This window comes from Hypomesus nipponensis, chromosome 10 (assembly GCF_054491055.1).
Source record: "Hypomesus nipponensis isolate SF chromosome 10, ASM5449105v1, whole genome shotgun sequence".
In the NCBI taxonomy this organism is placed as follows: Eukaryota; Metazoa; Chordata; class Actinopteri; order Osmeriformes; family Osmeridae; genus Hypomesus; species Hypomesus nipponensis.
The window spans coordinates 8757488-8771401 of NC_140370.1; the positions used below are offsets into that span (position 1 = coordinate 8757488).

Sequence of the window (13914 nt, forward strand, 5' to 3'; positions counted from 1 at the left end):
ATGTGGTCGACAGTTGGCGAGCTGTACCGTTGTCATGGAGAGGGCTGAGACAAACAGTGTTGACACTCTGGAGACACAAGGACACGAAGACACAGAACACAGTCTACACTGCTATGCATCCAAACAGCTCTCCTACATGACCCAGTGGAAATGATGGAAATGTAGGCCGGGACTTCCTGAGATCCCAGCAGTGTTATTTAAGATGTGTCATGAATTCTGGTCAGAAAAGGACTCATAAAACAAGGAAGGGTGAGGATGCATCAGGATTCAGAAAATGAATCAATTGGATTGTGAAATGGGAGTTTCAGAAGCATTATGAGAAAGGATCGTGTTGAGGGCTGGTCATCAACAGACCATCTCAGAGCGATCCGGCATGTTCTTTTGCTGTATGCAAACAAACAACATGAAATCAATCCCAACTGGATGGCAGAAAAAGGTCCTATGACAACAATGGCTGCTAAAAATAGCAATGCTTCACCTTTTTTGTTGTTGTCAAAAACTCATTAAGATTTTTATCATTTGCTTAATGTCTCTGTGAGAGAGAGAAAAAAAGAGATGGAGAGAAAAGGGAGAGAAGGAAAGCGAGAAAAAGAAAGATAGCAGTAGGCAGGCATGTTTTCCACTCTGATGAAGTAATACGCCTCATTTGCCAACAACAACGATGATTTTGGCTCGCTGTTATCATAGAGCGGGCCACTGACGGTGTCAGACAATGATAGCCCTTCTCAGAGAGGCACACTGTCGTAGAACCCAGTGGAACCCAGCAGAGTTGCAGCTCCAGGATAGCTCCCCTGCAGCAGAACACACACACGTTATTCACCCCTGAACTCACAGGCTCCATCTTGTTCTCTACATATCACAGGGCTTGTGTTTGTGTGTGGATACATTGTGAAAGTACTAAGTAAGTCGCTCTGGATAAGAGCATGTGCTAAATGACTAAATGTAAGACAAGCAAATGTGCTTTGTCTTCCTTGTGCTGTTGAACTGGGCTCTCTTTTGAGACGTTGTCATAAGACGCTTCTTATTCAAAACAGACCTGGGTGTCTGGCTCAACCCCTGAAGCAGGAACATACAGGATGACGGAGGATATGAAATATGATTCATAAACATGAGAATTTCCAGTAGAAAACTGTCAATCTCTGTTCCATGGCCTGAAAAACAATTACGATTTGATTAATGAGCAGTGACAGTCAAATGTATGCCCCAATCAAAGATTAAAATGTGAGTAGAAAATCCCTGATGTAGCAGTCTTGTCACATTCATGGATGTTTCTTGCATTTGAGGGTGGTGAGTCTGAGGGTTTCTGAGCCAACCCCAGCTACACCTCCTCAAACCATGACCACAATCCCAGACAGGGACATTTTGTTTTGTGCATGTGTCTCTGTGTATGTGTGTACTGTATGTGTCTACACACAATAGGGTGGGGGCGAGGATCGGGGGGGGGGGGGACTTTGCAGCTATAATGGGCATGACCAGCGTCACAGCAGGGTTTCTGTCTGGGAAATGTCAACTCTCCCCCTCCCCCCCGTCACCTTCCGACACAGTCCTGACTCTGACAGCGAGTGGTGACAAGGCCTGTCAGTGACACGGTCTACCCCCCCCCCCCCCCCCCCCCCCCCCCCCCCCAATGGTGCGATCCATGCAGACTGAGACTGCACACTTTGTGCTGCCATCATCATCACCCACCTTCTGGCGAAATGTAGGTCAGCCCCACTCGCTGCCTCCTTTCTCCTGCCTGTTGTGCCTGCCTGTTCGTGGTTATGATCGTTTACTGGGGGGCTGGGGGCTGGGGTGGGGGTTGGTAGAGGATCTGGAGGCAGGCTCTTGCCCTGGGGGGCGCCCAGGCACGCTTGTGCCCCGTGTTCTCACCCCCTCCCCCTCTCTCCCTCTACAACCTCCCATTACCCCAGTGCCCTCACAGCATGTGGAGACAGAAGGCCGGGGCGTGAGGCTCAAGGGAAGGGATTAGGAGAGGTGGTCTGGCTGTGTATGAAGACCAGAGACAGTGAGGAGAACCCACCAGCAGCCTCAGGCAGTCACATGTCCACCTTCACGACGTAAGCATGAAGGCCAGGAGGGGACAGGGGACAGGGATGATGCTGGGCAAGTGCAAAGCAGAAGACTCATCCAAAAGGTGTCATTATGGCAGATATGAGTTCATCAGTTCACTAATACTCCAGGCCTGGGCAGAGAGGAGCAAATGCTGGATTGTTTTATGACCTGGTAATAACCTGGGGTGGTTTTGACCCATTTTCCCATGCAGTCATCCCTATAGGGATACAGCAGCATGCACATGGCATAGACAATGAGCTCCAACGGTGCTGATGGAACCGTAGCAGGAATTAGCCAGTGAGTGGAAAATGTTGGGCATTAAGTGCATTTCTAATGTAGCGTTCACGGGACGAATGGTGTAATAAAGATTTGATTATTAGAACAGAAGCCATGGGGAAACGCGGGGTTGGAGTCGTCTATTAGAAAAGCTTTCCGTACAACATGTGAGAGAAAATTGTATAGATGGATCCCACTTTCCCATTAAAGACTATTAAGCACTTTCACAGATGGAGAGAGAGAGAGAGAGAGAGAGAGAGAGAGAGAGAGACAGAGAGAGAGAGAGAGAGACAGAGAGACAGAGAGAGAGAGAGAGAGAGAGACAGAGAGACAGAGAGACAGAAAGAGAGAGATCTCCATTTGAAGCACTTTTGCACACTGACCTCAAGACATAAGCAGAGTTGCAGTCTACCATATCGAGACCATTAAATATTTAGCAAGAAGTGGCTGGATTAAAAAGTGATTTGTACTGCCGAGTCGAAAAAAGATCAGCGGGCATATGCAGACTCCTATAAATAATTATAACGCACGTCTTGTTGAAGGAACAGATGAAAATGAACAAACCCGAAGGAGAAGACAGACAGAGAAAGCCGTCGTCTGAATCACTCACGGACGCCCGCGTGTCCAAGAAGTGAATCTCCTTTCCCCCCCCCCCCGAGTCCCTTGCTCGGAGGATAGGAAACGACAGAAAGGAAAACAGAAAAACAAGAGTGCAGACTGTTGCCGGGAGGAGTGGGGGGGAAGTGACACCAGAGGTCTAGCCCTAAAGAAGAGAAGGATATCAGCTGAGGCTGTGAGGGCTCTCCCTAGACGAGCCCAGTGGGGTCATCTCAGCCTGTAGATTACAGACTTAGAAAGGGCCAGACAATACACAGATATCCCAGTTTACTTGTTTGTTTTCCCAGCTCAGAAGCACCCCATTGTTAAGGATATACAGGAAAACCAGCTTGTAAACTGTAGGGGTTCAATCTTGCTACTCGCCTAAACACTGAGCAATCACCATTGAGATTCATCCCTCTCTTATCACTGACCATGTTAAACTTGATCATGGATAGGTTTATATTGTAAAATAATTATATGCACATAAAACATATTTTTTTTAAACTTCTGAGAATCCCTGTAGTTTGGTATTTCCATAAAGGTACAGCAGACATGAAGGAAGGCCTTTTAGCAGAAGTGCGAGATGGCTAAGTAGCTTTTGACGTCACATTTACATTAATGACTGTGTAACTCCATTGTACTTGGTGTGACAACTACATTGTTAGATAAGAACTGCTATGTAATTGAATATATGCTTAGATGGTTAGTAGGCTAATGGGAGAGGAGAGACTTTCCAGGGAAAGTGGATGTGGTAAAATGGTACCTAAAGTCTTTGCTACCAAGGAAAGATAACTGTTCATTTAACCCCTCCTGCTATTATGATGTTTGAAAAAACAACACACCTGCAATGATACAACAGTTTCTATGTTGGGGCACGGTGCTTCTCATACAGGATGACCCCAATGACCCCAAACACCACCAGCCCCCAGTTCTGTGTAGTGTGAATGTACACAGCCTTGGTTCCTAGCGTGTGACCCACTAACTTGTAGGCTAATCCTCTCATCTATCACTGACAGTGGAGAACATCCTGTATTTACACAAATACCTCCCGTGCACCCAGTCGACAGAACGCACGTGCACGCGTATGGTGTGCAACCGGAGGATATACACAGCCGACCATCAAACAAAAGGGAATGGTGATTCCCACAGCCTTTCTCACAGCCCAGTGAACACACCTTCCAACTACAGCTTGGTTGGCTTCAGGTTTCAGCTGGAGGAAGAGGGGAGATCGGCCAGATGGGCCTCTCAGGCTCACAGTGCTGAGTGCGCAGAAGGGCCGGTCAGTTGGACAGGTCGAAACAGGCATAGCAACAACTGACAAATACAGCAAAACTGGTGTCACTGGGAGAGGAGGAGGAGGAGGAGGAGGAGGAGGAAGTTGGCTGAAGTTGTTGGTGGCAAAAGAGCAGAAGGTAACGCTGCATGTACAAAGGAACACACACACAGACACACAGGGTAATACACAAACCAAGGTGTGCATACACACAGAGCAATACACAAACCAAGGTGTGCACACACACAGGGCAAGACACAAACCAAGGTGTGCACACACACAAACACACACAGCCTGAAATTGTTTTGACTGAGAGATAAACCTGGAGCCAGAATGAACAGTGCAACCCTCTCATCTCCCCCTGGCAGTAAGTGGGAGTTATCTGGATGAGTGTGCTGATCTGACTGCAAGACTCCCATAGCCAAACACAGCTCCCACTGGTCTAAGTTCAGACAGAGAGCCAAGCATTTGAGATAACCATGAACTCGAGTTTTTCATTGTCCAGAGAGTGATTTTGGAAACAGGAAAGAATTGAAAATTAACTTCTGGTATCCGGAAGATATTCAAGCTCCAAACCAGTTACATTTATCAGTATGTTCTAAAACGTAAATGATAACATCCAACCAAAGCTAACTTGGTTATGATATCACAGCATACTGCTGTGTTGTCCGCAGTTTCATGCTAGTCCAGAGAGGTATATATGAGTAAAAACAAATCAAAGATCCATGTTACCTAACCTAACATTCACTGGCTAACGCTAACAATGGCTCTTTTTGAAACAGCAAAAAAGCAAGTAATTCGATGCTCTTATACAGAAATGTAGTCAAATGTACAGACCAACATGAGCAATACGGTTCTGTCCTCTGTTCAAATCCTCAGAGAATTTTTGCAAAGAGGATGTCCACAAAACATCCATCCCTGTGACCCAGTTAGGTGGCCTTATGTAATCCTGTCAACATTTAGCACATAAGACGTATTACATAGACAGGGAGACACACAGCAAGATACAAACCAAGGCATGCACAGACACACGAGCACGAACACTTCCTGTCTAAAATTGTTTTGACTGAGATATAAACCTATACCTAGCATGAACACACACACACACAGAAACAGACCAAGCTCATATTAACACCAGATGTGCGACAGAAAGGGTTCCCTCAACTCAAGAGGTCAAAGGTTGCAGTACTCAGCACAGTGTGTGCAATGTCAGTGACTATAATAGCGTATAGTATGTTTCTGTTCGACGGTTATCACTTCCTGAGACTTTTAAAAGGATGGTGTTACAAAGTCTAACTGCAGAGCAACCGCAGGCCAAGAGGTGCAGCACAATGATACCTGGGGATGGATGAAATCAAGTTGCCCTGAGAGACGCCACACTATTCTTTACCCACAATTCCAACATTATCGCAATTGTCCTCCTTAAGTCACCCAAAATGTTGCATAATATCTGTTTCTGCATGACTGGGCTGAAGAGGGAAGATCTGATCTCAAGTTTAGATACACAGAATAAAACGTTTTTGTAGACTGTGGAAAACGGATCTGATTTAATCAACAGGTTTAAACATATTGCTTCCTTGAGCACAGAGTGAATTTCTAGTCGTAAAGTAAATTTCCCTGGTGATTTTAGCATCCAGTCATTTTCACAACACCAACCACTTGAAAATGGTTTGTTTTTTCACACTGGCATTGATTACTTCCTGTTAAACATGTTCCTTATGGTCAGTGCACTGCACTGCACAGCAACGGTGAACAAAGTACATGATGGAAACAAAGAGAAACCAGAGTGAGGAAAATCACAGAGGCAATAGATAAGAGAGACACTGTTGACATTCTAACCTGCCATAGACTATCAACACCTGGTTGCTTCAGAAGGAATTCGCAACATCCAAAGCAATGTTTTTTTATATTCACTCCTTTTCCACATGCGTTTTTATTTACAAATGTAAAGATGCCATCTGGAGAGAACGGTAAACCTCCTTACGCCCAGAGAAGCAGCTTGGCACCTCTCCAAACTACCAACAGTCACGTTAGATTTGTAAGATAGCCTATCACGGGGAGAAGCAAAAAGGTTCATACAAAGAGGAAGGCAAAGGTTCTAGAACAGACTATGCCTCTCAGTGTCTTGATTCAGTTAAAACAGAGCTGCCAAATTCTCCCAGGGCTAGCATATTACACACCATGAGTTCCAAGACAACTTAATTTTTGCCAGATATTAGCTTCTCGAATCAGAAAGGCTTTCCGGGTGCTGTTGGCGAGCTTCCAGTTGAGTTTATGCTCATTTCCAACAAGAACATTACGGACAGAGATCATTGAGTAAATTAGAGTAAAAGCATAAACAATTAATAACCAATCTGCATCGGCGGCAAAGTGAGCGTGTTCCGGGTAATTGTGGTCTCCTGATGGAAAAAGTTAGAGCAGCGCATACGAGTGTGTGCTGCACCTCATTTATCAGGGAGCTTTCCTGGCAGGATCCTCTGTCGGAGCTCTGCAATGTTTATCACTTGATGGAGCTGTGAGACAAACAAGAGCCCTGACGTTCACCCCGGCCTGTTCCTGGATGCAACAGCGCCGATGCAACTTCCAGCCCACTTTTCTTTCCCCCCCTAGAAAACCTTGTGCCTCACCTTAAAAGTGGATTTGAGCCGTTTAGAAATGTATTCGAGAATGAGAGCAATTCTAAACCGAATCTGGGAAGAAGGCAAAGACTAGAGTTTTATTCTGCACAGAGACTGAGAGACAGAGAGACAGAGAGAGAGAGAGAGAGAGAGAGAGAGAGAGAGAGACAGAGAGAGAGAGAGAGAGAGAGAGAGAGAGAGAGAGAGAGAGAGAGAGAGAGAGAGAGAGAGAGAGAGAGAGAGAGAGAGAGAGAGAGAGAGAGAGAGAGAGAGAGAGAGAGAGAGAGAGAGAGAGAGAGAGAGAGAGAGAGAGAGAGAGAGACAGAGAGACAGAGAGAGAGAGAGAGATGACAGAGACAGATGGAATTCATCATTTCAGTTGAACCCATAGCCCTGCAGATGGCCTGTTGCTTATACTGTGAACCATATGGCATGAGCTTCTCAGGACTCACCGGCAGCCCTGTTGGGCCCATGAGTGCATTTTAACAGTAGCCTTATCATGACATGAGGTGGGGTGATCACCATGTACTGTGTGGTTCTTAACTAGGCCTGTGTGGTAATACCCCACCTGTACACACACCATAAAGGCAGGACTACATACTCAGAGCATCAAAGACAGTAAACAAATCCAACACATGGGAACTAGCTCACCAACACGGATGAGAGCCCAGTTCTAGTCATCAAATCACAGATTGTAACATTACCAAAAGTATGACTAACGTTCATATGGACTCAATTGATGCTCCAGCTAAATTCCTTCCTCTCTGCTCCTGGGACATGAAATGAACCAGAAAACTGGAGTGTGCAAAACAAGGCAGAGCACATCAGAGAGTGAGGAGATAGAGAAGAACACAACAATGAAAGTGTATGCCAGTCCTCTGAGGTAACAGCGGCCTACTATGCAGTGGATGGGAAAACTGTGCTTAGACAACAAAGGTCTTAAACTGAGACTCTATCGACATTACGAAGTCACAAGAAGAGTTAGGTGTGCATCTCCAAAAGAAAAAAAAAAAAAAGGCTTTCTGCTGATGTACCACATCAATCAGGGGGAGACAAACCCAGCCTCTTGTTCCTTTGCAGAGAATCTAATAAAGTTCTACTATTTAAAGGGATTAAGTGCTTCATTGTCCAGTACAGCCCTACCACTGTCTCGTTAGACAAAAGGCCTAAACTGGTCCACACTGAGTATGGCAATCGCTCCCCTCATGGTAAAAATGTGTCACACTCCAACATGTATTGTTCTCTGGGGTCCCAGACACCACAGTTGGCTAAAAATGTAATTATTAACTGATCTGTAGCTGGGCTGTGGGGAGGTCTAGGGAGATTACAGAAACAAGGAAAGGAAAATAATATTCATCACCATACCAGCCGGGGTTAGAAGGGTGGGGTGAACTGGTCGTCACAGGAACTGGAAACTAAGCTCACCTTTAACTGTAATAACAAATACAATGGTATGACAGTTATGCCAGAGAGAAAAAACACACTGTGAGGCAAATATTTGTCATCTCTCTGTTTGGAAAAAAGCTGGGTGAGGCCATGGTCCTTTTCTCAAAAAAGAAAAAATGTGTTTTCATATCGGTTTCATTTATTTTCACAGCAGGGAGAGCCTCGATTCTGTCTCACCCCCAGAAACCCCACTTTACATGACTGGCTTCACAACACGCGGGCTTCAAAGCAAGGGCAGATGGATGAAAGAAAGAGGAAAAAAGGAGAGAAAACTGACCAAAACTGCCTGTCTGAGCAGTGTAATGATGCAATCTAGCAGAAACAGCCTTTGTGCCATGGCACCCATTTTGACCAGTCCAAGGATGACATCACCCCCTTGAGGAGCCTGTTGCAGCAGTTATGCTGCATTCACCAGCCACATCTTCCACACAGATGGGAAGCTTGTGGCTTAGTGGTGTGACTTGGAGTGAATGTCCCAAAACAAACGCACTGATATTACCCTTGTGTGGCCTTTAACACCAGTCACACACTATACGGATGGTTAGGCATCACTGATTTCCTAGCAGACAAAACTAAAATCAAAGTCGAATGCAAGTTAACCTTGACAAAACCAGGGGCATAAAACTTTGAATATGACACACCAAAACACGAAATATCATAAAGCCTGCCAACAAACGGCAACCAAGCTAGTAAAGAAAATAGTCTTGGCCTTGAGCTAAAGGAGCCAACTCTAAAAGGTGATATAACACAGACACACAATTACCACTGGAGAGAATCATAAATTTGGCCAATTAATTGTAGAGTCAGGCGAACAACAATGTTTATGGCTCGGCCTCTCTTGTTCCTGCTCGTTTCAGCCAATTTGGCGAGGTAAGCCACTCACAGCAGAACCAGCTCGCTGTAAAACTCCCTTTAAAATCTCACACTGAATGGACCAACAGAGAAATGGACAAATGAAATGCTGATTAGATTACCAACTGCCTAATGACATATGGGATGTCCCTCTCATACCATTTTTTCCAGAAGCAGACAAAAAACACCCTTTATACCCTCTATTTTGATGCGTTTTAGACATGGAGCAACAGTCCGAAACTAGACTACAGGACAAAAACAAAATGGTGAGATTTTTGGAACAACCGTGTTCACAAAATTATTTCCATCCAAGGCTTAAGCTTTTACAGGGTTTATCCTCTCAAGTGGAACCCAGGACGATACAGGCACAGACCTTGCGAGAATAGGGAAGTGTCCACATGTTTGCGATCAGCAGACATACTTCACATGCTGGAAGGCAGCTCACAGGAGGCAACTGCATACATATTCATTTCCCCCTCTCTGTCAGTGCACAGCACAACAAATCCAAGGGCTGAAATGTCAGCCGGTGAACAGGCATTCGTTTTGTTGTTTTGTCCAATTGCTGCACAGAGAGAGCAGCGGTTTGACATGCACTCCAAGAGAGGAGAGAAATCAGCAAGGCGCTCAAACCGAAGCTGGGGTATGGTTATGGGTATGGTGGTGGGTATGGTGGTGGGTATGGTGGTGGCTATGGTGGTGGCTATGGTGGTGGGTATGGTGGTGGGTATGGTGGTGGCTATGGTGGTGGCTATGGTGGTGGCTATCATGGTGGTGGGTATGCTGATGGGTATGGTGGGGGGCTGCCTTCACAGATGGATGTTTCTTGATCTGTGGCAAAGGTCATCCAGGTACAGAAAACACAGGATTTACAAAGGGATTTATAGAAGTAGGTTTGGTGTGTTTGGTCGGCTGTAAAGCAGTCATTTATTGCATGGTCAGGATTTCAGAAGTTATTAGGGTGAAAATCTCTTTGACGAGGTCAGAGAAGGTTCTGTCCCCTGACTGGTAAAGGATTCTGCTTGGATGTTTAATCCTAAATCATCAGGACTAGTAAGCACTGCAGTAGCTTCTGAGAAACATTCATGGGCCTTTCATACGTCTCTGGCTAGCAATGAGCTTAGCCCAAACTATTAATAAGAGGAATATCCGGGTATTTCCAATTCTGTCAAATGTTTGCGTTATGTCATCCCAATGCCATCCTAATCAACAGCTGTACTTTTTTTACACCACTTGCCATGTGCCCTTCATCCATTTGGTCATACAATCTCTCTGTCGCTCTGTCTCTCCCTGTCTGTCTCCCTCTCTCTCTCACATCAGTAGTCATCACCCCCAAGGAGGAAGTAGGAAAACAACATCACTATGGCAACTGCCAGTCTAAAGGTAGGTAGAGCAGCAGGGGTGTAAGGGTCTGGACTGGAGTCACAACAACCAAAGACAAAATCAAAGATTCTGAAATGACAGGGTCGGGAGATGACAAAAATGTTCAGCCCTGAAAATAAAGGCTTATCGGTTAGTCATATCATTAATGTGAATGAATAAATGTAAATGTAAGGTACTGGTACAAACCTTGACCCAAACCTCATCCAGCCATATATGAAGAACATTAACATGCTGACTATTTATATCAGTCAGTCACATTTAACCGGAGACACAATCCACTGGTGTTTACTGTCATTCATTTAGACAGGTGTGTATATGGGAGTGTGCCAGCAGCCAATTCAATATGTGTACCCTTATAAGAACAATTGGGGCAACATGAGACAACATTAATGGAGCAGTCACACCGTCCTCAACACGTTTTCTGAAACCGTCAAGTCACACGAGGGCGAGGTGAACCTCATCCTGTCATAATCAAGATCCAAAGGTCGGCCTCACCTCGGTGGTTTCCATAGCTTCTGGGCTGAAGCCGAGGTGGAGAGGGGAGGGGCCGGCACGCAGCGCACTAACTCACCCCACACAACTGTCTGGCAGTGACTGATTATTATTACAGCACTTCAACTCACAACTGAGACATATTCTCTGAGATGCCACAGCTTGAATTCATTAAACATTCAAAACACAGAGGCTGCTTAGTCAGTCTGAGCTAACACTGTATCGGACTCATTAGGGGGGAGGGTGGGATGAATAAAAAAGGGGACTTTTTTTTTTACCATTTGCAAATTCCCCCTCCACAAGTTAACCAAAGACGTTGAAGGTGAAGAGGATTTCTTTAAGATGTTTCAGTCATTGTTCTCCAACTGTTGCATGCGCCCTACCGTATCATAATTGTGGGGTTTAACAATTTACGAGCTTTGGTGCCAGTGCCTTCAAAAGATGTTCCTGATGTTTTTGCACAGAGACAATACACCCCCGACAAGAGCACAGATGCTGCTCTCTCAGTGAAGCCAAATCCTGGTGTGTTTGAATATTTGTCGTATTTCAAGTGTAAAACACAGGACTGTCTGTGCAGTACAATACGATAAATCAAACCCCAATGGTAGGCTGTTTCAAACAGAAAAGACAGAACCGTAATTAACAGTAGTACAGTATGCCAAAGCATTTATTTCTGGAGAAAGAATTCCTTGAGCCTTGGCTTTAAAACAACAGATGGCAGCTGAGGTCTAGCTGGGGCATCATATCAAGCCCAGATGTGACCCTGGATGGGTTTAAGTAATGAGCTCCACAGCAACACAGTTGCCCTATTCTTGAGCCAAAACTGTTCAGGACGTAGCTGAGCTGTGTTAAAGAATTTGACATTATCTTCTTGTTTTAAACAGCTATTTTAACAGTATCATCTTACTATCTATATCACTATCCAATGTGCCATTTTACAAACCATTTACACAAATTCACAGGCTGGCATTTGACACAATAACTTATATCCCTATTGCCGCTATATTATTCTAAAATGTATAAAAGATAAGACAAAGATTAAATAACACCGGGGATTACTGGAACTCTTGTGTGTTCTGTGAACTGGGAATCAACCGCTGGCTAATCTCAGGTATATTGAGGACAGCTGGTGGACTGGCTCATGAGGTTAACGTTCACCTAACAATCAGATTACTTCCGGACACCTGTTGGCGAGCTGCTAATAGCACAGGACAAGCGAACTTCTCATGTGGCTCTGTGGAACACTGCAATAATGCTGAACACATGCGCTCTGTACATTATGTACCTGCTATGATCAGTATGACATCACATATCAGTCCCAATGCTGAAAACTCAATAACTGCACTGTGTGTGTGTGTGTGTGTGTGTGTTTCAGAATAAGTCATATCAGCTACCATGTCAGTTATTCAGTTATTCAGAGTCTTGAGCATGTTGTGTAGTAGTGGTTTAGCACCTACAATAGGAGAACATAATCGTGGTACCTAATTGGTTTGTTTTTGATCTAATGAGCCAGAGAAAAGGATGTAAGAAAATAGGTCAGTGTCTGAGAAGTGCAGAACTGCGTTGATGATGCTCGGCATTAGAACGTCTACTGAAGCGTGTAAATAATGCAAAAAGGGCACCTGACCTATTTCTTTAAACGTTTTACATTTTCAACAACTTCCACTGCGCACCCCTAGCATGCTTTCTATAAAATATCATTCCTTTATGCTTTTCCGACATCTCAATTCATTGAAGTAACTCCATTGGTAAGATGCTGAAGTCTAAATCTGACAACAGTTGAAAACACAAAGTCTGACTTTACGCAGTTCCTGTGCCTTTTTGCCGTACATGGCTTTAAATGGCAAAGCTCTCTCTGAAGCTCAATATACAAAACAAAACATTTGGCAAGCGAAACATGACACTCGAAGGCAAACTGACATAGAGGACGACTGTGCCACTCAATCCAGTATTCCTTTTTTTTGTAGGCTACTGCCGTCAATTTGACATATTCGACACAAAGATACAGTGAGACGAGTGCAATATTGTATCATACTAACGGTAACAGAGAATATTTAAAAAATAATTCAAACAGTCAGTATGATACGTCAACTTTGAACATTCATACATATTTAGATTTTGTCATTCTTAATTGTCAAGGTCACAGGGGCTTATCAAACTATGTATTTCAAACTAATTCAAGCAATTTGTTTACCGTGCTGTTTGTACTGTTAAATGCATTATAGCATTGTATCCAGAAATTATTCCACATTTATTTGCTACAGACTCCGGTCACTGCGCTGTAGTTTCATCTCCCATACAAACTCTTATACATTTTCTCTGCAGCAAAAATCTGGAGTTCTTCACAAATAGTTCGCAAAAGCATTGCAATATTTCGATGTTTATAAAAACGGCTTACCCTCTGATAACTCCAGTTCCAGCTCAGCAAGTCTGGCTCTCACCTCCAGAGGAAGCGGTAATGTATCACGGTCCGCCATTCTGCTTTTAAATTACTTGGCTTCTCCTGTCTTTCTCCTCTCTAAAAGCCCAGTCGGTATTTAAACAGTGTCCTTTGACTGCAGAGCTATGATGCTTAAGATAAACCGCTGAAGAAGAAATGCGGAAAGTGGTCAACACCCCCTATTCAACTCCCTCCATGGTCGTCCCACTGTGTGAAAATCTACCAGTGTAAGTCCAGACTGTAAGTGCGGCTGGCTGAAGGATACTCAAACGTTGCCTCCGTTTCTAGTGCTGTGCATTTACATTCACGTGATGAAACAAACCCATATTCGAACCCTGAGGAGGGCGCCAAATTGCTTCAGTTCTTTTGAACTTATGGATGGTCAGCTTTTGGCTGTTGAATGCACATCCTTCTCTGGCTAGTGGCTACTTACAGACTGTTTTAACGTACGCATTTTATAGATGCAATGCGGTATATAAATCATG

General features: G+C 44.4%; 1 protein-coding gene across 1 annotated transcript in view; it reads right to left on the bottom strand.

Moving 5' to 3' along the window:
* Nucleotides 1–13674, bottom strand: part of LOC146271515 (disco-interacting protein 2 homolog C-like) — a 108469-nt gene extending 94795 nt beyond the window's left edge. The window contains exon 1 of the mRNA XM_084707240.1: nt 13388–13674. Within this exon, the coding sequence (XP_084563366.1) occupies nt 13388–13466 (79 nt within the window). The 5' untranslated portion in view covers nt 13467–13674. The remainder of the gene's footprint in view (nt 1–13387) is intronic.
* Between the last annotated feature and the right edge of the window lie 240 nt (nt 13675–13914).